Raw genomic sequence first — 23,870 nt, forward strand, 5'->3', positions numbered from 1 at the left:
TTTATTTGGGCAACATTTTCTGCTCCTGTTTCAAATGGGGAAAATAAAAAGTGGAAAGAATGCTTTAATTATGTCTTCAGTAGTTTTTGCATTTGAGTCATGATAAAAGGGGCTTTCACGTGTTAGTCCCACTTTAGATTGTCACACGTTCTGCCCTGTATCTCTGCCCTGTAACATAGAAACTTACAAATTAAAAAAACATGTGAAGTAAATATTGGAAATTGTAAGGCTATACACCACAGTTTGGAGAGCATTTTTAACAAACAACATTTCCTATGTATTGTTTACAACATAGGCTGTATAAACATATTCTCATTCATGGTCATATAATTTACCAAGTTACTGCTTATTTAATTATAATTATATTTAATAATCTTGATTTAATAATCCACAATGCAAATTCAGATATTGGTCCAGTCCTACTTCCTACATATAGAATATCGCGGAAGTTACGTTCCAAACCCATCAGCGATAGGTGAAAATCCACAATATAGAAAGACCATATAAATAAACATTTTTTTTTATATAGTTTAAGCCTTAAAATACCCCTCCCACATGCTTTAAACACATGTAAACTTATTAAAGCACACTTTGTAAACACATATGATATGTGGATGTCGGGCTAAGTATTAGTGACATAATAATAATAATATATATATATACACACACACACATCGCAGAGAACTGTAAAGCGTCGGGGAAAAATCCGCGATATAGCGGGGGCACCATAGCTGAACCGTGATATAGCAGGGGATCACTGTATTTTCTTTGACACCTCGCTTTACATCTGGTGTCCTCTTTTTTGCAATGCTAAGCTTCTGTCATAATCTATTATCTGTCATTTTAATTTTAATTCATTCATTTTTCAATTTTAATGATTAATATACATAACAGGCTTATATATTATGCATTTATAAGGGCATGGAAAGAAATGATGAAAAAAAACATGACCGTGCAGTCACTTTTCATGTTAACACCACACAAAGTAGATGGATGATTTTCTTTCTGCAGTGACAGCAGAGGCCACTAAAAACACTGTGGACATTGTGCTTAAACAGGCAAATTTGAAAAGTCATTTTACAAAATTAGATAATTACAATTAAAATATGAACAAACCATTTTGCCCCGTAACATTACCCACTGCGCAAAGTGACGTCGGAATGACGTCTTTTATATGTCGTTTTTGGACGTCCAATTTTGGTCCACTGAAGGGGTTGTTTTGTAACACCAGGCGACGTCTTTTTTTTGACGTCTAATGAACGTCTAGTGTTGACGTCCATGGGACCTCCGTGTATGGGCTATTTATAGTCCAAATGTGGTCGCTGTGGCCGTCTTTTCAACGTCAAGCTTAGACTCATTTTAGACGTTGTTTTTATACTGTTTCTATAGGCTCTGTAGTCCCATGTTACCAGAGCATGCAGGACATGTTTTCTATAGGCCACCAGTTAATTTTTCAGTAGCTTTGTTTACAACTTTGTATGCGTCTCCAGTTATCTGTGGCTGAGACAATCAAATGAAGTTATTGGAAAATGGTCTGGAACAGTATGCCACCTTCTGAAATGGGACTAGATCATATTCCAATAACTTAATTTGACTGTCTCGGATAACTGGAGACACATACAAAGTTGTAATGCATTTCCAGTTCAAACTACCTGTTCAGCCAAAAAGCTACAGGAAAATTAACTGGTTCAGAAAACATGTCCTCCACCCTCTGGAAACATAGGTAACAGTTATACACATAGGTTTACAAATAAATCACAACTCAATACCCCCATTTAAACCTTTATTAAAAAATAATACTACTACTACTAATAATAAAACAAACTGGTTGTCATCCAAAACATTGTGAAGCACTCTGAAATGTGTCTATATACCAGACCTAATACACTTTGTGACCCCTGGCCTTTAGTCCTTAAACCAAGCCAGACACAGTTCAATAACATTGATAATAAAGGAAGACATCAGGGCACAAAGTCTTAAGTGGAAAGGAGGCCTATAAATTTAACTGATTTGGGAAAACTGTGTGTGTGTGAGAGAGTGAGTGTGAGAGACATGCGCAGAGTGACAGTTGTCATCTGAACAGAAAACTTGGAACTGCAGCATCATCATCATGGCACCAGTTGAAAGACATTCTAGAGATCCTACAACTTAAAACTGCTACAGGCTGCTCTGCACTACTCAGTTTTCACATGGTTTTCAGAAAGAACATGGGGTAAAACAATTCTGGTTCAAAGTCCTGTAGGCTGGGCTTATCAGTCCTGAGTGAATACTCCACCTCCATGTCTTTGAGGTGCATGCTTGAGGTGCTCTGAAACATGCATCTTGATGTACTCTTCAGTGGCAGCCTCATCAAATTTCATGACTCCTTCTGCACAAGCAGAAAAAGACAAAAACTTATGTTCATTTAATGAATGATAAGTCACTGAGGGTAACATCATTCAACCTCGAATCCTCCGTGAACCCCGTCTATGGACGCTAGCTAGTTAGCCACGAGCTAGAACTCCTTGTCATGCTGCTAGCTAGCTTTCGACCTATCCTGTTGGCAACCATAATAGTCATACGAATTCTCAATTTGCAAGATACAACAGTTTACATTTACATTAAATGACATGATCTCTCGTGGACAGTCAAAATACCATTGAAACTGAACCAAGAGTGGTGTACATAGCAGCAAGCTAAGGCAAAACAAAAAAATCTGTGCCGTTAACACATGCTAACTTCTGTAACCACAGAAGTTTTGGGAATTTAAGACAAAAACGCTAAACTAGCTAACACTGTACGTACAAATGGACATAGAATTTACTAGGCTGACCAAACTTACCTTCAGTTTACAGGAAAACGATGGGTGAACTCAATATAGGGATTTAGGTAGTGAACTTGCGAAGCAGGCTGAAAAGCCGTGCGGCCGTTTCCATTGCCTTGAACATGCTGAATCGCGCCAAAATGTCTGGCTTGTTGCCTCAGCCAATCAGAGTGGCGTTGACTGTTTGAATCTTTTGGTTGGTCCTTGACCTTCTGCTGTGGCCATCATTGCCTCTTTTGAGCGTCAACCGGGAATGGGTTATGGCGTCACTTTTAAGGGTGGATATAGGCAGGGCTGCAGATAACTGGTGCGCAAGTATGCATTCACCTTTAAAAGCGATACGTGCGGCAATCGATTGCTGTGACAGTGCAAATGCGTACGTATTTTATGTGCATTTGCGCTGATATGACAAGAAATTATAGTGCATTTTAACCTGTATATGCTAATTCGTACTTCATTTGTGGTATAGACGGACCAAATGCACATAAAATACGTACGCATTTGCACTGTCACAGCAATTGATTGCCGCACATATCGCTTTTAAAGGTGAATGTGTACTTGCGCACCAGTTTATCTGCAGCCCTGGATATGTTTTTAGAACTCTAATTCCCACAAATTGCATTTCCTAATAAATAATCAGATATATGGATAAATACATATATGCATAAACAAATAAATTGATTAATTGAAATAGATAAACCAGTTAAAGAAAAACAGGAACAAAAAATCCCAGTACTGAATAAATCAATATGCTAAAACATAATAAATCATGTTTGTTGATAAATAATCTGTATTCACATTTATAATGTTGATAACAGCAATGTTGATATTTGTAAATAACACTATATTTCCTGCACCTGTCATAGTCGTCCACATGACGTCCAAAAAAATTACGTTCAAATGTTGAATGTCATATTGACGTACAAGCTGGGTCATGGATGGACGTTCAAATTGTGGACCTAGTTTGGACGTTATATAGATGTCCAGAATTGGTCATGGACTGATGGACCCAATATAGACATGATCTGCACGTCTATCCGACGTCCAATGTTTAGTGGGTAGCTGCTGCTGGTTGATAAACATTATCAGTATTATTTGCTTGTCCACCACATTAATTCCTCTTTTCTTACTTTGTCAAGGCTATCACAGTTATTGAGCTTTTTAAAGAAACTACAGACACTCAGCTGCTGTGACATTAATATGCACACTCGCCACCAACTGGACAGGGGTGTGAATTCCTTCAAGCTATGGTAGACTTCAATATAGACATTTTTGACGACTGTTCGGAAAGTGGAAGTGATTAAGATGACTGAGATTTTAACGGAAATACATCAGCATCCCCGTGTGCATATAGCACATTGCCCTTTTTTAACCGTCTTTATTGAACATTGTATTTCAAAACAAGGTAAAATACAATGATACAGGTAGTGCATCGTGAAATTATTCAGCAGACAGTCTCATATACTTTCATAATAGTGGAAGAACAGAGAGGAAGAAAAAAGGAATAAAGAAAAATAAAATGAGGGAAAGAAAGGGAGAGGGCAAATGTTATGTTTCTAAATAGTGGCTTATATAAAAATCTTAAATTCTCTGCAGATTGACAATGTTTTAATAGCTTTTTATTCAGTGATGTAGAAGTAGTTTGTATGTAGAATTCAAATTCCTTTTTAAAGACCATAAATGTTGAGTATGAATTTCTACTTTTGGTTATAAAAATTGCTGACAAATAGCATTAAATTAATTAGAAAAAAGCATACTTCTTATACTAATATAACATGTCTAAATGGAATCTTAAAATTTGGCAAGATATTATTCCCTGTGAATGTGTTGAAGTCTTTCCAAAAATTATTTGTGAAGCTACACTTCCAGATTAGATGTGGTATATTTTCTGAATACAGACTACAAAATAAGCATTTGTTACCCAATTCTCTACCATATTTCAGGAGGAACTGCTTGAACAGAGAGTACTTAAGTTTGAATGAAATCTTGTTGGTTGACAAAAAAAAACTGTCATAAAGTCCAGGCTCTTTTCCAATCAGTATTTTAAATATGATAAAATATGTTGTTCCAATAAGAAATGGCAGAAGGAGCAGAGCTTATATCCTCAAGAAACAAGAACCTCTTATAATTATGGCTTTTAGATGTAGTACCACACAAATTACCTATGGGTGAATTTAATAAATTAAGAGGAGATACCAGTAAATCTGAGGAGCAGCTTCCACACTTATATAACATGTAACTATATAACTTATCATACCAGATGGGACTGGATGAAAGATCAAAGTCAGAACTAAGTGCAAAATTTGGCTATTTTCTTTAAACCGTTTTGGACCTACAAGTGCTTGGAATTTGGCAAAAAAACTACAGTATATGGTAGGCCTTTTTCATTGAATAACTGACTTACAAGTAAAATACCATTTCTAAACCACCTCTCATAAAACAATGATTTGTTCTTAAACAAGATGTTACCAAATTATGTTTATAGATGAGCTTCCATGAAAGAAGGGCCAGTTAGTGAAAATCTGTCACGCCCTGCTCGTCCGATCCTCCTGTGTGCCATGCCCCCCTCATTAACCTCATGTGAAATCCCTATGTCACCAGCTGTTTCCTGTTATTTCCAATTGATTCTGTGTATTCCAGTCCATGTTAGAGTTTGTTTCCCGAGTCCCGTCATTAACATCTATTAGTCGAGTGAAGTTTGATGTCTGTCTGTGTACCTAGTTTTCTTGTCTTCCCTAATAAATCTCTTGATCCCCAATACCTGGTCTCCCTACTCCTGCTTTCGCAACGCGCCTTTACCCAGCTCAGGACAGAATGACAGGACTCAGGAAAATGAAGTTACCCCCCCTGACCGAGGATCGCTACCTCGGCCTGGTTGATGAGGTGACGTACTGGCTCGCACAGCCCGAAGTCCGGAAAGATCCCGTGGCTTAGGCTCTGGCAAGCCAGAGCCAGAACATTCTCGAGGGGATGTCCCTGGTCAAAGACGTGCATGTCGCTGGTGAGGTGCATGATAATCTTAGGCAGCTGATAAAGAGGGTGATGGAGTTGAGAACCCGGCTGGTAATTCTCAATAGCAAGATGTGCTCCGATCCACCATCGGACCTCCCCGAAACTCCCCGACCTCCGGCGACAAAAGCTTGCCAGAAGAAGAAGCGGAGAGGTCTAAGGCCGGAGGGTGAGCCATCTCCACTTCTTCTCCCGCCGGATATTGGGAGGAGCCCCTCCATATTTTGAACCCTGCGGTGTTCGCGCTGGACACCGCTACCGCTACCCTGGAGGGTTTGGCCATGGCTGCGCTGCCCGCACCAGCAGCACGCCCCTTTCTGGGACCGTGTCTGACCTTAATTGGGGCCAGAGCAATGGAGGATGCCATCCCGAGGATCCTCAAGTTCCCAAAGAAGGTGGCGACTCCTGTTAAGGTGCAAACACTGGCTTCGCACCCCCGCGGTACCTGCACCGCTTCCTGCAGTTCCTGCACTGGCGGTATCTGCTCCCCATTTCCCCCTGCCCTTTGCCTTCCTGCCTCCTGGTTCTGTGCCCCCTGTGTCTGCTTCTTGTCCCTCTGTTTCTCCTTTGTTCATGCCTGGTCCCTTCGTTCCTCCCGTTGGGGTTCCCCCCATGTCTCCTTTCTTGGTGCCCCTGTGCCTGTCTGCATTCCCCATGATTTCTCAGTTGTTGTCTTTGTTATTACCTTTGTGCCTGTTCTGTGTGTCCGTCCTGCTCATGGTACCTTGTTAATGGTCTTGTTTTCTCGTCCCTTCGCTCCCCTTAAGTGTGCGTGCCTACGGGGGGGGGGGGGGGTTCTGCCATACCCTGCTTTTCTGATCCTCCCATGTGCCACGCCCCCCTCGTTAACCTTGTGTGAGATCCCGATGTCACCAGCTGTTTCCTGAAGTTTGACGTTCGTCTGTGTATCTCGCTTTCTTGTTTTCCCTAATAAATCCCTTGATCCCTGATATCTGGTCTCCCTACTCCTGCCACGCACCTTCACCCAGCTCATGACGAAATCTGATAATTTGATAGGAAGTTTGGTAATCCGTAACAAAGACTCCTTTTGCCTTATGCTTATATATATATCATCCAATTTGTTCCATAAGTCACCTAGTACATTTTTTGTCTGTATCAGTAAGATTATTGATTGGAGGTTAAAGCAGTAATTTCATTAATAACTTTGTTTTCTTTATGTCTTCTGATTGGATCCAAGTCATTACAAAACCTCCTGACATATTTTGCTTAGTGCTGTCAACGTTAATGTGTTAACGTGTGTGATTAATCTGGAAACCTTAAAGCGCTATTTTGTTTTTAATGCAAATGAATCTTCTGGAGACCGTGATCCTGCCTGTGCAATAAAACAGAAATCCTGCCAAAAAACTCCACTAGTTTTTGTCTTAGACAAATAAGAAAATACCCCCAGAAACCTTGAACAATCAAATTTTCAAATATATATATATATATACAGTGGTACCTCGGTTCTCGAACTCACTAGAACTCAAATTTCTTGAAAGTCGAACAAACCAGTTTGACCTAGAACTTGATCTGAATATCAGAATTCGAACCGTGAACGGTGACCTAATATAAATTGTACGCGCCAGGAAATGAGTCATACTACAATGCAATTCTTACTTGAATGCCTTCTTCACAGACTGGACGATTAACCAAATAAAGCAGCGCAACATTACAGTAACTAACAATAAATAAACCACTAACTTACGTGTACTATTAGAGCATTTATGTCATTTATTTAAACTTTATTTTACCGGATAAATTCTCACTGCTTTACGTGATATTCGAGAGAAATAGCAGATTATGCATCGGAACTGCCTGGGATACAAACATCATGCGTGTAACTAAACTCTTCAGCCAATAAGAGCAAAGGTGTGTCGTTACAGAGGCGGTTCCAGTTTGTGCAGCCGAGTGAGAGGTCGCAATGCATCTAACCGTAATGCATTGCGTCAGGATCAGAATGCGTTGCTTTAAGCCAGTGCTGTAAGCAAGTTGAACGCACCCAATGACCGGACTGGGGAAACAAACTGAAATGTGGACTTAATGCAGAGGACTAATGACAACAACCAGAAACAGCTGATCACATGGGGATCCCACACGAGGTTAACGAGGGGGCATGGCACACGGAAGGAGCGGACGATCGGGGCAGGACAGGGATAATGTTGGGATAAGATCTTTATCGTTTTGGAAGCCATTAAGAAAAAAATGCTCTTCTTGTTTTATCCTGTTCATTTTGTGTTTAAATGCTAAAAAAAAAAAAATTACATATTTAGGTGTAATTTTGGGGGCCGGGAACCAATTAATTGGTTTTCCATTATTTCTTATGGGAAAAATTCGATCAGAACTCGAACTTTTTAGGATTCAATCTGGAGTCCGGAACGGATTAAGTTCGAGAACCGAGGTAACCAGCTTTGGGCATGGATCCCGGAAGCCCGCCCCCTGCTGTCGAAGACCCTCATCTAGCAATCCGACTAAAGGAGTTGGAGCTAGAGTTAAAGAAACAGGAGAACCAGGCACAGCTTCTGCATTTGCGCACTTTGCAGGTGGAGGCAGATAAAGAGATCGCCTTAGCACGGCTGAAAATGGAGCAACCCATGCCGGTTCCTCTGCCGCGGGGATTGACACAACCCGGCGGGATCTGCGCTCCGCGCGTTCCTCAGGGCTCCCCGGTAGGTGAAGTCCCTGGGTTTGATGTCAGTCGGCAGGTCAATCTAGTACCACTATTTAGGGAAAATGAAGTGGATGCTTATTTCCCTATCTTCGAACGCATTGCCACAACCTTAAATTAGCCTAAGTCTCTCTGGTCATTGATGCTACAATGCAAGTTGGTAGGAAAAGCCCAGGATGTGTGTGCAGCTTTGACTCTGGAGCAAAGCCTTGATTATGAAGTTGTTAAAACCACTATGCAGCGGGCTTATGAACTGGTGCCGGAAGCCTATCGACAGAATTTTAGGCGGCTTAGAAAAACCAACAGCCAGACGTTTGTGGAATTTGCCAGAGAAAAATCTGTGTTATTTGAAAAGTGGTGTACTTCTAGTGCGGTCTCTGAATTTGAACAGTTGAAGGAGCTTATTTTGTTAGAGGAATTTAAGAATTGTATACCTGAGAAAATCGTGATCTATTTAAATGAACAGAAGGTTACTAGTTTGTCCGAAGCCGCTACATTAGCAGACGAGTTTGCACTAACTCATAAGTTTGTCTTTGCCTCCCCTCCGTCTCGGCGAGATCCTGCTCCCAGTGTTGCTACAATCGTACCTAAGTCTGTACGTACCGGATCGCCTAAATCGGGTGTTTCTGATAAACTACTAGTGGAAACCCATTCCTGCTTCTACTGTCACTTGCCAGGACATCTTATAGATGCTTGTCCAGCGCTAAAGCACAAGATGGCCAGACAGACTGTACCGGAAAAACCTGTGCATTGTGTGAAGACTATTTGTGGCGATGTTCAGTCTTCTGTGGATTCGTCTTTTACGCCTTTTATTTTCTCTGGGTTTATTTCTTTCGGTAACGAAAGTGACGAGAAACAGCCTGTCACTATCCTGCGGGATCTCTTGTTTTGGACACTGTGCTTCCTTTTTCGGACTCATCCTATTGTGGCAGTGATGTTTTGATTCAGGGGATGGATATGAACATGGTGCGTGTGCCTCTACACACGGTTTATCTACATACGGATGACTTTGCAGGATGTTATAAGGTTGCTGTTCGTTCGCAGTTGCCTGTTCCTGGTGTTTCATTTGTTTTAGGGAATGATATAGCTGGGGGAAAAATAACCTCAGTGTTAGAGGTGGTTGAAAAACCCCAATGTGAAAGTCCAAGTTCAAGTAACTTTACAGCTTGTGCAGTAACTAGAGCTCAGGCACGGAAATACCGAGACGTGATTGACTTGTCTGATTCGTTTTTATGTGATAACACTGCTGAGGGTTGTTCGTCTTTGTTGGAAGACAGCGATCTTCGTGCAGATGCTCCCACATTGACTGATGTTACCAGAGCTGAATTAATAAAAGCTCAGAAGGCTGACCCTTCTTTGGCTTACTGTTTCCGACTATCCAAGAGTAGGGATATTAACTCTACCCAGTCTCCTCTTTATTTCTTAAGGGATGAGGTCTTAATGAGGAAATGGGTTCCTCCTGCATCACCGAACTCCTGGGATGCGGTGTACTAGGTGGTTGTCCCTTCTCCATTTAGACAAGAAGTTCTATCGCTTGCCCATGACCATCCTTTTTCCGGTCATTTGGGAGTGCGTAAGACGCATGAACGCATCCTAAGACATTTATTTTGGCCTGGTATTAAAGGTAACGTTATTTCGTATTGTCGCACTTGTCACAAATGTCAAGTGTCTGGTAAACCCAATCAGGTGCTTCCCCCTGCACCGCTTCGACCTATACCGGTGGTGGGTGAACCGTTCGAATACATCTTGGTTGATTGTGTGGGTCCTCTTCCGAAGTCTCGTGCAGGACATAATTACCTCTTAACTCTCATGTGTATGACAACTCGTTACCCTGAAGCTATTCCCATTCGTTCCTTGAAATCGCGGGTGATTGTTAAGGCTTTTGTTAAGTTTTTCACCACATTTGGCTTACCTAAGACGGTTCAGTCAGATCAGGGGTCTAACTTTACCTCTCGTCTGTTTAAACAGGTTCTTGCGGAGTTACAGGTCCAACATATATTGTCCAGTGCTTACCATCCCGAGTCGCAAGGTGCACTGGAACGCTCCCATCAGTCCTTAAAAAGTATGTTACATACTGATTGTCTCGAGTCTGACAAGGACTGGGATGAGGGAGTCCCTTTGTTGCTTTTTGCCATCCGTAACGCTGTGCAGGAATCTACTTGTTTTAGTCCTGCTGAGTTGGTTTTTGGTCACTCTGTTTGTGGACCGCTCAGGAGCAATGGTTGTCACCTGTATCGGCTGCTCAGCCTAAACCTGTATCGGCTTATGTTGAATCACTTCGTTCTAGGTTGCGTGCGGCATGGGATTGTGCTCGAGCTTCTTTGACTGCTTCCCAGAAAGAGATGAAGGCTCACTATGATTTGAAAGCGATCGAACGCTCTTTTGAGGTTGGAGATCGCGTGTTGGTTTTATTGCCTCTGCCTCGTTCCTCTCTGCAGGCAAGATTTTCGGGACCCTATGTGATTTCCAGGAAACTTAGTGATACGGATTATGTTTTGGACACTCCCGACCGCAAGCGCAAGTCCCGGGTATGTCATGTAAACATGCTGAAGTCCTATCGCACACGTACAGATCCCGACATAGACTGCCCTGCCCTGCCTGTTTTATCAGTCCTGATTGTCCCAGTGCCTCCTTCGGAGTATTCCCCTGAACAAGATGATCTTCATCTTGGGAAATTGTGTTTTCCCTGTGCTTGCCTGCCAAATTCTGAAGCCCTTGAAAATCTAGCCGACCGTTTAACCCATCTCCCCGATTTAGCTCGACAAGACATTCAGTTCATCGTAAGTAAATACCTGGATCTATTCTCAGACACCCCGTCCCGTACAAATGTCCTCTGTCATGACATCGATGTTGGTAATCAGGTGCCTATTAAGCAACATCCTTATCGCGTAAATCCCCAGAAGCGTGCTGTGCTCCGTAAAGAAATTGCTTATCTTGAGGAAAACGGGTTAGCCATCCCCAGTGTTAGTCCGTGGTGTTCTCCATGTGTTTTGGTGCCAAAACCAGATGGCATGTTCCGTTTTTGCACCGACTATAGAAAGGTTAATGCTGTAACAAAAGCGAATTCTTTTCCACTCCCCCGCATGGAAGCTTGCTCTTTTGCTCTTTTGTTGGCCCTCCAACATTTTGAAGTATACCTGGGTGGAAGCAGTGTCCCAAGCACCGTCTATACTGACCATAATCCACTTGTTTTTTTAAATCGAATGTCCTCATCCAATCAGCGCTTGTTACGTTGGTCCCTCATTGTGCAGAGTTTTAATTTGGTTATTGTGCATCGGCGTGGATCAGAAAATGTGGTAGCTGATGCTTTGTCAAGGTCGCATTGATTTGTGGACTCCCTTTGTGGTTTCTTTTGTTATTGTGTGTGTTGGTCCACACTTGTGGGTGGGGGTGTTACGTCCGTGTGTGTGTGTGTGTCCAGTCTGTCTCTCCTTCAGATCCCATTCCGTCAAGCTGCTGATTCCGGTTCCGCATTTTCCATCTCGCTATACAAGCCGTGCCAAAACTGGATGGACTGGTTATCATCGCCTCGTTCCTGTTTCCCGCCTCTACAGCCCCGGATTATAAAAGACGCCTTCACACCCCATCTCCCAGCTTTTGCTCGTGATTTGTATTTGCTTTGCCTTTTGCTATTGTATTTTGGATTTACTGTTACGACCCGTTTTGGCTTTTGACTTTCGCACTTTTGGTTTTCGATTTGGTTTTGGTTACTCGGCTTGGATTTGTTTACCCGTGTTTTGACTATTGCCTGATTATCGACTATTCTTAGGATTTCGGATTGGTTTTGGTTGCTTGTGTCATTTCTATATACAGTATATATATGTTCTTTTTGTATGTGTGTGTGTATGGGGTAAGGGTTGTAGGGAATGACTGCCATTTGTTTTCTGCGTGTACGGCGTTTTTGTCCCTGTTTTGTGATTAGCGAGGGTTAGGATAGCGTTTGTCTTTTGTTTCACTTTTTTTTGGGTTAGGGAAGTTCATCGGTACGCGGGTAGTTAATTCACTGGGTTTTGTTTATTGTTTTGGCCGGTGTCACTCCTGAAGCTCACCTTTTCCCCAAATATACACAGTGTTACCATCATCATCGCCTTGGGTGTTAATTATTCCCTCACCTCCTTCTCCTCTACCTCCCGACTCCCTGTTCCCCGTTTCCCAAACCTGATCGCTGTTGACGCCCCGTCCCTAGACCGGGACGTAACAATATGCAATAGAACAATATGGGTATATGGATGTCAGTGGCTCAGAGGTCAGGAAATGGTTAAGGTATAATGTTTGTTGAAATATTTTCTAATTCATTACAAGTAAGCAAAAATCAATTTGTGACTGGTTTGTAAATGTACTATTGTTCCAGGTAAAAGATCTTTGAAGTGGATGAGTAATTCTCCAAACATCTGCTCAGACTCCTGCATAAACTCCTTTAGATAAGAATTAGTACTGGTTGAATCATGTGCAGGCCATCTGTCAATGCTACCATCCAGTATATCATTAAAATCTCCTCCAAAAATTAAAACTAACTTAGTAAATTCAGATAACAACTGGAGCATACAAGTTCTTACCCTCTTCAGGGTTATGTTTTCTCTCCAACAGTTATAGCCATATATATTAGTAATAACAAAAGCAGAGTTTTGCCATTTTAATTACCAGACAAATGAAATGGCTAGCTTTATCACAGTAAGAACTGAGGACCTTTCCCTGAAAAACAACTTTTGAATATACAGCTGAGTGAGTAACCCCATGAGCTAGCCATAAGTCTAAACCAGATTCTTAAAAAATATGTGGTGGTGTCCTTTTTTTTTCCGGAGCGCTTATCTGAACCATTGCCGAAAATACCCTATAAGAACATAAGAAATTTACTAACAGGAGGAGGCCATTTGGCCCATCAAGCTGGGGAGAACTCAACTAATAGCTCAGAGTTATTAAAATCTTATCTAGCTCTGATTTAAAGGAACCTAAGGTTTTTACAGTACTTCTATCCACTTTTTGGAATATGGGCGTTATTGGTGTCATTGGCAAGGATGCAACTGATGCATCCTTGAAATTTGGGGTGGGGTAAGTTCGACATCCTCTGTAGTTATGTTCTTGAGTATTGGAATTGGTCTTCGCGATGGAATATTACATAAAGCAGATATACAAGAACATAAGTACAGTGAAATACGCATATTAAGAAACACTTATCTGTAAAAAAAATATGCAATCTATACAGCCTACCAGATCCATTTTTTTCCGGGCTTTGTTCATATATAGTGTATAAGTGCATATGCGTGAGGCAGTTGCATCATTTACGTCATGTTTGTGTTCCGTACTCAGGCACGGTTAACAATCACACCACATCCATACCATACCTGAGTCCTACTAATTATGCTCTGGCCCACCACTCTAAGCAGGGACCAATGAGCAATCACACTAGTCAAACGGACTGGACTTTGAAAGTCAAACATGCTTGGGCACAGTATGGATCATTGAAGAAATTGGTGGTAAAAAATTCTACAAATTGCCTTGTAGGTGGGATGTGCAGTAATTGAACAAGTGTAGTTTCAGAGTTACATGTCACAACTAGGACTCGGATCGTTCAGGTTAAGCCACATTTATTAACTTTCACATTTCCAGGTAATCCATCCAATAATACTAGAAAGTGTACAGGTTAGTGAATGTGTAATGAGTGTGGATTAGATGGGTAGAGCAATGTCAATGGAATACAATGCTGTTGTTCCAACAGCCCTGCTTTCAAGATTAAAATGAATTATAAACATGTCACCAATGGTACTTTGAGACCTCTAACAATGGAGTCAGCAAAATCCCTCAAACCTCCGCTATTGAAAAATGGCTGATCATGCAATTCAGTCATTATTTTACTTGCAGTGTATTTAGCTCTGGTGCTGCTAACTTCGAATATTGATGAAGTTTAAATATTGGCCAAGATATTGTTCCAGTACCGATATCTTAATTTTTTAAAGAATATTGGCCGATACCAATATGATAACTAATATGTTGTGCATCTGTAGTATATTCATAGAACAATAACAAATTGATTTCTTCATCCTCCATTGTTTAGTTTCATTGTGTATAAAATAACATGTGAAACCTAAGTAATTTTGCATCACCCATGCTTCTTTAGCATAAACACAGCTCCTGTTTTGCAGTGGGAAAGCAGCACACAAAAGTGACCTGGGGCCTGTACTACGAAGCGGGGTTAGTGGCTTATTGGGGTAACTTGTCGAATTTAAGGTAGTCTGGGCAAAATGTAAGTGAACGAATATGAAGTCCATTTAAACTGTGGTACCTTAAATCCGACAAGTTACCCAGATAAGCGAGTAACCCTGCTTCGTAGTACAGGCCACAGGAACTATAAAACTTCCCAGTACAGATAGTCCAGGAACTCAGAACCTCGAACCAAATTCCTCAACTTTGGTGGTAAAGCACCTGATGCAATATACTCTTTATCAGGGTTCCCTAATTCCAGTCCTGGAAGGCCAGAATCCAACACACTTGGCAGCAGTGGTGGAGGAAGTACTGAAGCTTAGTACTTCAGTAAAAGTACAAATATCCTGCAAAATATGTACTCAAGTAAAAGTAGAAGTGCTACATCAACAATCTTACTTAAGTGAAAGTACTAAGTACTTACTTTTAAATTTATTTTAAAGTATTTTTTAAGTAAAAGTACTCACACAATGGTTTGTCTCAATGTCTGGGGTGTGCCATTTTGTAAAAGAATAGTAGATATACTGACTTACACCTCTACCAATGTCATTGCTTGCAATAATTACAAGCAACTGTACAGTATATGTGTATTCGCTCTGGGTCCATGATGAATGTCTCGTCTTCTTGAAATCAAGCCAGTCTACCAGCTCGTGCTGCTAATTGACGCACACTCTGCCATCATTGGAGCTAATAAAACCACCTGATTGGTAGGAAATGGCAAACAACGCCAGAACGCAATAGGCTGACTATTTTTTCATGCAAGATTTTGAGTTAATTGTTTTCATAAAATGTAACAACTAACGGCATAAATTGTAGAAATGCAGTGGAGTAGAAAGTACAGATAATTGCCGCAAAATGTAATGGAGTAAAATAAAAAGTGTGCATTATTATTTTTACTTTACATTTTTACGTATCTGTACTTAAGTACAGTAACGAAGTACAAATACTTTGTTACATTCCACCACTGCTTGGCAGGTTGCCCTGCTCAAACACATCTTAATCAGCTAATTAGCTGTCAGGGTCAGCACCTGTTTTGTCCCAGTCTTATGTCTTCTCCCCATTTGGCCAGCAGGTATCGCTGGCCATCCTGTCCTCCCTGTTGTCAGTCTGCAGTGTTTCCTTTGATCCCTGTTGGCTGCATGGCTCAATGAGCTGAGCTTGTGGCAACCTACTTAACCCCCACTGTTGTGTGGGTTCAAATCCCACCTCCTCTGTTTTTGTATTTTGTTCCCTAGTGATTCATTGGTATCAGTTTTTTCTAGCTCCTGTGATTTTGTGGTTTGTTTTCTGTTTTGGTTTCTTGCTTAGTGCCTTGGTTGTGTTTTACTTGTCTTTCTTATTTCCCCAGTGTTAGATTCTATTTTCCTTGTTTCTTTGTCAGTTCCTAGTTTCCTTGTTTAGTTTGAGTTAATTATTAGTTTCACCTGTTGCCTGTTCTTGTGTCTGTCCTTGTGTGTTTGTCTGATTACTCGTTGCCCTACACTCTCCTGGATTGGTTAATTTTCTGTCTCTCTCCTGCTTGTTGTTAGCCGGTTCAGTTTTTGTATTTAAGTTCCTGCCTGAGTTCAGTTCCTGAGTGGGTCATTGTATGTATGATGTTGAATTTGTTGATGTCTGTTATTTGTACTCGGCCTGCCTGCCTGTCCCTTGTTGCACTGACCCATTTGTAATTGGTCTTTGTTTATCTCCTTTTGCTTTTTACCCCTCATGGTTCATTTGTTTTGTAGTGTTCCTAGTTTTTCTGTTTTTGTTAATAAACCCCATTCGTTCTGTGAGCCACAAATGGGTTGTCTACCTTTTTCCCAGCCTATAGCAGCACTATACCACACCCCTGTACCTGAATCGCCTGGGTCCATGACATTAGCAGGTTTAGTAGGTGTGTTTGAGCCTAATCAGCTAATTACCAAGGTCAGTAGGTATGTTTGAGCAGGGAAATCTGTAAAGCCTGCTGGATTCTGACCCTCCAGGACTGGAATTGGGGAACTCCAACTGCAGTTCTGAAGAGCTACTACCTGGGCTTTTGATGAGCCACAACTGTTCCTGGTATTTACCTGAGAACAGGAATGGCTCATCAGAAGTCAGCTAGGATAGAAAACCAACTGTGTAGTCATTCTCCAGGACCGGAGTTGGAGACCCCTTATGTATATCTACAGATGAATACCTCACATTAGTTGCAAGTGTCAAACTCTGCTTTCCGGTAACAAGTAAGATATGACGTTTTACCTCATCTTTTGCCTTCAGGAGAGCTTCCAGTTCCTCTAGTGACTGAGTGAGCTCATCCTTTAATAAGTCACTTGGACCGTGGCTACTTCCATGGGCTTCTAGATCTGCCAGCTAAAATAATAATTGCAAAAACATACATTTGCAAAATTTTTTTAATCACTGATTTTTCTAAGAGATCTCCCAGCCCCATCCTAGACGTTTATATTACATATACTATGCAAATAAGTCATCAGTAAGAGTCAATGAAAATTAGCTGAGCCGATTTCAGGAGGGGCCAGCCACCCAAGACCTTCCATTGGTTCAGCTGCTGCCTTAATGTCTATTTCAATATCCTTTCCTGTAGTATTGCGCCATTTTCTTCTTTCAGCAATCTGTTACTGAAAAAGGCAATCCTAACTGTGCTTTAATGATCTTACACTTCATCTGAAAAGATTCACAGTTGGCATTATGTGCAATGTTTTCTGCAGCCCAAATTATTTTATGTCTGATTCAATATCTGATATCTGAGAGGAAGGTATATAACTACATTGGGCATCTCTTTAGTTTAACTTCAACTTAAAAGACTTTGTGAACCTTGAGAAATTATTTTTAAATGTCTAAGAGATTAAAAAAAATGAAATAAATATCTGGCAGCTCCCAGTGGTAATTTTTCCATTCCTTCAAACTAGGACAATGTAAGTAGGATATTGCTGCCCTACAAACCCTTCTCTCTTTCACCCCAGGAGACATGAACCACTTTCAGCCACCTGGTCATTCCTCCTTATGAAATGTAAGCCATACATTTTCCAGATATGGATTCCAGTTTTATGAAAATAAATATTTAGAAATATTATTATCCTACCCAACTTTAATTTTGATCAAAACGTTATACCATCTAATTAGTTATAGTGATAAATTCATGAACCAAGGTGTTTTGTTTAATCTGATTTTAAGTGTCAGAAAGTGTAAAAAATTCAATTTCGTGACAAGATGCAAAGTGTAGTATCTGTGGCTTCTGAACTTAGCAAAATGTAAATTGTCATACTGATTTCACAAAACATACTTATCCCTCTACTTACATAGTAATTATATCTATTAGAAGACATTAAATAGATTTTATTTTTAGCCCCAAGAATTTCTGCTAATTCTCGAAGGACCCCAGATTTCCTTTTTTCATGTATTACAATACCCACAGTATAATTGGTTTATTAAAACTGGAAATCCTTCATAATTGTGTAGAACTGAAGGTGGCACCTCATTGTAAGTCCAGGTGTACTGATTTCTCCCACTCTTCCCAATTGCACACAAATGCTGAGTAAAGAAAATCGTGCTGCAGAAAGTTATTGGGCAGATAGAGGCTCAGGAGAGTGGCTGACCTGGTCCCGCAGCCGCTCAGTTTCTTCCTGGTAGGCTGCCAGCTGCTTCTTCCACTGCTCTACATTGTTATTGGCCTCATGCAGTGCGGCTACTAGCTTTGCATTGCTGTCTTGCAAGGTGAACAGCTCTGCCTCCAAACTAATCTCACAGATTGACCTGCAAACGACAAATGAAAAGAGGAGACAATATCAGCTATCAGCAGAACAGGCAAAGATGGGATGAACTAAACCTGCACAACAGTTTTGGAGCATAGCAGTTATTCCTGAAACATCTGAAAGTAATCAAAGATCATTGCTGCATATTAAACAGTCTTCAAAATTAGTTTTTTTTGCATTTATGTTTGATATTTAACGAATAGTAAACTTTTTAACACACATACCAAAATACCAATTTGTGCTGTGTGTGTGTGTTTGTGTGTGTGTTTATGTATATATACAGTATGAGTGAGTTTCATTTCATAATAAATGGAATTTTAGACCAGTTTTCAGGGCTCAGTTAAAACCTAGTGTATTGTGATAATCTGTAAGGTGGACATAACACAAGCTGGAACAACATCATTAAAGTAACTGTACAATTAATTAAATTTTTTTTATCAACATAACTTATCCATCCATTCATTATAATTGCAAGTCCTGTGCGAGGTCCAGAGCCTATCCCCTAAGCTATGGGTGCAAGGCCAGGAATAACCCAGAATGGGGCACCATTGTAGGGCACAAACATACATGCACACACACTCACACACCATTAACATGGACACCTACAGGGAATTTGGTAACTCTAATTAACCTCAGCATGGTTTTGGATTAGGGGGGAAACCGGAGTACCTGGAGGAAACCCCACAATGACATGGGGAGAACAAACATACTCGAATGCTGGTCTTAGAGGTGTGAAGCAACCAGTGCTAACCACTGCTCCACCATGCCACTCCCGACATAACTTATATCATTTCATATGTATTATATATACACTGTGTGTGTGTATAAATATACGCTGTGTGTACACACACACACACACATTGAGCATTGGTTTTGAATTTGGAAAACAAGCTAATCACAAGTGGAAAATGATTACCCTTCAGAGAGCATCTTTTTGATTCGTTCCTTCTCGGATGACAAGGTAATGTCCGCACTTTGACTGCGAAATAGCTTCTCCTCTCCGGGGCCGTTGATACACATTGGTGGTGACTGCAAGTCTTCAGACAGGTCCTGTACGGTGTTGTACACAGAACAATTCTTAATAGGGTAATCTAGACCAGTGGTTCATGCATGTGAAATATATAATTATATACACTTTATATAATTAATTGTTTGAACTTTTTGCTATAGGCGAATGTGTTTTATCACATTTAAAGAATTATCATCCATTAGGATGATAATCCGGAATGCATTTTGAAGGATTAATACCTACAAGCATTTCCCTTGACTTTATAAGCTTTTCTAGCAAATCATTTAAGTCACACTTGGTGCATGTTACAAGCTAGCATTGTGAAAAGATGAAGCTAATTAACAAGATTAAGCTCATTAAAACACTGCAATGTTGAATCATATTCAGACTATTCTGACTGTTTCTGAATAATTTTTATATTTGTGAAAGGATATTTGTATGTAAATGAACAGTATTCACTTTTAATAAAGCATTTCAGTATTATTTACAAGTTCTACAGGGAGAAGTGTGGAGTAGTACTCTCTGATCATGATCATAAGGTTGTAGGTTTAAATTCTTTGATCAGCCATGTGAGGTCATTGTTGGGTCCTTGAGCAAGGCCCTTAACCTCCAATTGCTCCAGGGACTGGCTGACCTTGCCTTCTGCATTTTATACAGAAGCATACCCATAAATTGAGAAATGAGTGAAACTGAAAATGTTGGTGTGGTCTCTTAATTTTTTCCAGAGCTGTATGTGCCCATTGCACTGCCCAGCCTCTACCACCAGGCAGATTTGGTCCTCCCGAATGTCTAACTCCTTCTGATGCCACTGGCATCTCCTAAGTAAATAAATGTCAGATATTTAAATTAGGGTTGCACCAACCCGATATTTGGGATTGGTATTGGCACTGATCCATACCTAATTAGACATCAGACATCCATACCTCATTAAATACCTCAGCATTTTTGTGTGCACAGCAAAGTAAGAATTTCATTGCACAGAGAAATACACTTTTCTATTGTACATATGACAATAAACGCTTTGAATTTTGAATCTTGAAGCCATGTGTAACCAACCATGTCCTATACTTATTTTATTTTCAGCAATTCCTAGTTCTTGTGAAACCAATTTGTACAATCAATCGCGCATCTGCTATTTCCCATTTTAGATGTTTTTGCATCATTCTACACTGTCACTCAGTCTTTTTTCCACTCAGTGACTGTGGACACAAAGATTTCCACATGATGTGAGGTCATGTGCATACCCTTTGCAGTAGGAGGAGCATAACAATGATATGTGACAATAGTAAATGTGACTTGCATGCTTGCAAAGCAAATTAACAAACATATATGCAATCTGGAAGTATGTATGGTTGAAACAACAGCTAGTGGCACAGTGATTTGCTATCTTTGTAAAAACAAAGTTTTGAGAGGTGGAAGTAGCGTTTAGTGGAAAATCCCAATTGTGCAAGACAACGCAAGTAATATGATAAAAGGAATGCATAATTTGGGAGTTGCTAGCTTGGGCTCTTTTGAGCACTCACTACAGCTTGTGATACATGAAGGGCTGCTGTCAATAAAGTGTAAGCGATGCTGTTGCCTGTGGGAGAAAATTGCAAGGCATTTTAAGCATTTACCACTTACGTATACTCGCTTGGTGGATATTGAAATGGAACTGCAAATGCTTCAAAATTTTTTAAAACAAGCTGTACAAATGAGGTGGAACAGAATGTTATGTACGGTCAAAGTAAAAAGTATGTGAACCCTTTGGAATTATCTGGTTCTCTGTATGAATTAGTCAAGAAAGTAATCTGATCCTCATCTAAGTCAAAGGTACTGATATACACAATGAGCTTAAGCCAATAACACACAAAAAAATCTATTATTTCATGTCTTTATTATACAGACACATTCAGCGTTCACAGTGCTAGTTGAAAAAGTAAGTGAACCTTTGAATTTAATAACTGGTTGACCCTCGTTTGGCAGCAATGACCTCAACCAGGCGCTTCCTGTAACTGCAGATCAGACCTGCACATCATGCAGGGGGAATTTTAGCCCATTATTCCCTGCAGAACTGCCTTAACTCTTCCATAATGGTTGGTTGTCTTCTGTGTATGGCTCTCTTCAAGTCATTCCACAACATTCCAATAGGATTGAGATTTGGGCTCTGACTGGGCCACTCCAAAAAGCGGATTTTGTTCTTCTGAAACCATTGTGCTTCAGTTGATGGACAGACACTCTCATATTATCCTGGATAATTTGTTGATAAACTTGGGAATTCATTTTCCCCTTAGTGACGGCAAGCTGTCCAGGCTCTGTTATAGCAAAGCAGATCCAAATCCCTCCAGCATACTTTACTGTAGGGATGATGTTTTGATGTTGATATGCAGTGCCCTTTTTACGCCAAATGAAGTTCTGCTTGTTCCTCCCAAATAGTTCACTCCACAAAACATTTTTCCAGTACCATTGTGGAGTGTCCAAGTGCTCTTTCACAAACTTCAGGCGTGCAGCAATGTTCTTTTTTGACAGCAGTGGCTTCCTTCTTGGTGTCCTGCCTTGGACTCCTTTCTTGTTTAATGTGTTGCGTATTGTTAAATCATGAACAGAGATGTTAGTTCTAATGACTTCCTCAAATTATTCGCTATCAATCTAGGGTTCTTCTTTACCTCATTGATGACTTTGCGCTGTGCTCTTGGGGTCATCTTGGCGGGGCACCAACTTCTAGGCAGAGTAGTCACAATAAAAAATTTTCTCCATTTGTAGACAACCTGTCTATCAGTAGACTGACGAATATCTAAAATATTTTAGATGACTTTGTAACCCTTTCCAGCCTTATGTAAATTAACAAGTCTTGATCATAGCTCTTCAGAGAGCTCTTTTGTGTGAGGCATGATTCTCATCTGGATATGCTTCTTGTCAAACTCAAACTTATCAGTGTTTTTATCAATCAAAGTAATTCTAGGCTACACCTCAGAACTCATTTCATTAAATGGACTCCAGGTGTGCTATAGCTTAGGGTTCACTTACTTTTTCCAAACTTCAGTTTCACAGTTTGAATGATTTATTCAAAACGGTCAAACATTCTCTGAAAATATGTGTATCTTTAGTTATAGGAGACTGTGTTTGTTCATTGTGACTTATGTGAAGATATGACCATGTTTTATACTGGAATTAGACATAAATATAGAAAATTTGAAGTGGTTCACAAACTTTTTACTTTGATTGTATGTTTCTAGTAGTCCCCCACAGTCCAAAGACATGCTGAGGCTTATTGGAGTTACTAAAAAAAATTGCCCATAGGTGTGCATGTGTAAGTGAATGGTGTGTGAGTGTGCCCTGTGATGGGCTGGCCCCCCGTCCTGGGTTGTTCCCCGCCTTGTGCCCGTTACTTCCCCGTGACCCAGAAGGATAAGTGGTTTGGAAAATGGATGGATGGGATTGGATGAGCACTGAAAAGGTGGGATTGATGCACTCCAATTTAAATCATTAATGAGAGGTGGTGTATGGCTCAGTGAGTTAGGCTACTGTGCCCACAAAAAAGTTGCCGGTTCAAGTTTCATGGGCAGGGAGTGATGTCACAGTTGGGCCGTTGAGCAAAGCCCTTAACCCCAACATTCATCCTGAGACTGGCCGGTCCTGCTTCCTCAGTTGTTCATGAAGTATTTTGTGTGGCTCAGCGGGCTAGATTTTTTTCTTTCTTCCTTTTTTCTTTTTTTTTTTTTGTTGTAACGCTTCTATTTTTCACACAGCAATTGTGAAGTACTCTTGGTTTACAACAGAAACTTTTTTGAAACCTTATTCTGACTTGACATTACATTGTTAAAATTAATATTAATTATTATATTATATTAATTATCAAGTATTACCAGCTGAAATAGCTACTTTTTCTCTGTAGATTGTAGTTTAGCTAACTACTATATTAAAACAGTAGCTTGGTGTCACGTTGCGGGGCAAGCAAGCCGTGGAAGCAGGCGAGAGCAGGCAGATAGACGAGTAAACGGGGTTTATTGGGGGAAATACGGACATCTACGGACACTACACCAACAGTACATGACACTATAATGACTAATCTGGGGAAGACTGACTGAGACTAGGACTAAATACATAAGACAAGGCAAACAAAATAGGGAACAGGTGACGACAATCAGGAGTCCGACAGGAAGTAATGAGGGGGCGTGGCACACACGAGGAGCGGACGGAGCGGGGCGTGACACTTGGTTATAGCTTAGCTACTTTTAATCCTAAGTAGCTTGTAGCTTGAAAAACTACCATTTAAAAGTAGCTTCCCCAACACTGGTTACCAGTTCAAATCCTATAGTTCACAGGATGATTTCACTGTTGGGACTTTGAGCAAGGCCCTATCTGACCATGCTCTCTCAATTGTACATTGCTATGGATAAAATCTTCCTCTCTGTGTGACTGGATGTATGTCTAGCTCCAGGTTTACCACAACAATGCACATTTTCATGCATA

At 40.6% G+C, this 23,870-nt stretch overlaps 1 protein-coding gene across 3 annotated transcripts in view; it reads right to left on the reverse strand.

Annotated features, from left to right (window-relative positions):
• Positions 1 to 23,870, reverse strand: part of LOC111835157 (homer protein homolog 3-like) — a 90,557-nt gene that overhangs the window by 14,466 nt on the left and 52,221 nt on the right. For all 3 annotated transcript variants that reach the window (XM_072704121.1, XM_023795157.2, XM_072704122.1), the window contains 3 exons: positions 19,326 to 19,459; positions 18,254 to 18,410; positions 16,899 to 17,009 (listed from right to left, as the gene is read on the reverse strand). In XM_072704121.1, the coding sequence (XP_072560222.1) occupies positions 16,899 to 17,009; positions 18,254 to 18,410; positions 19,326 to 19,459 (402 nt within the window). The remainder of the gene's footprint in view (positions 1 to 16,898; positions 17,010 to 18,253; positions 18,411 to 19,325; positions 19,460 to 23,870) is intronic.

Source organism: Paramormyrops kingsleyae, chromosome 21 (assembly GCF_048594095.1).
Source record: "Paramormyrops kingsleyae isolate MSU_618 chromosome 21, PKINGS_0.4, whole genome shotgun sequence".
NCBI lineage: Eukaryota > Metazoa > Chordata > Actinopteri > Osteoglossiformes > Mormyridae > Paramormyrops > Paramormyrops kingsleyae.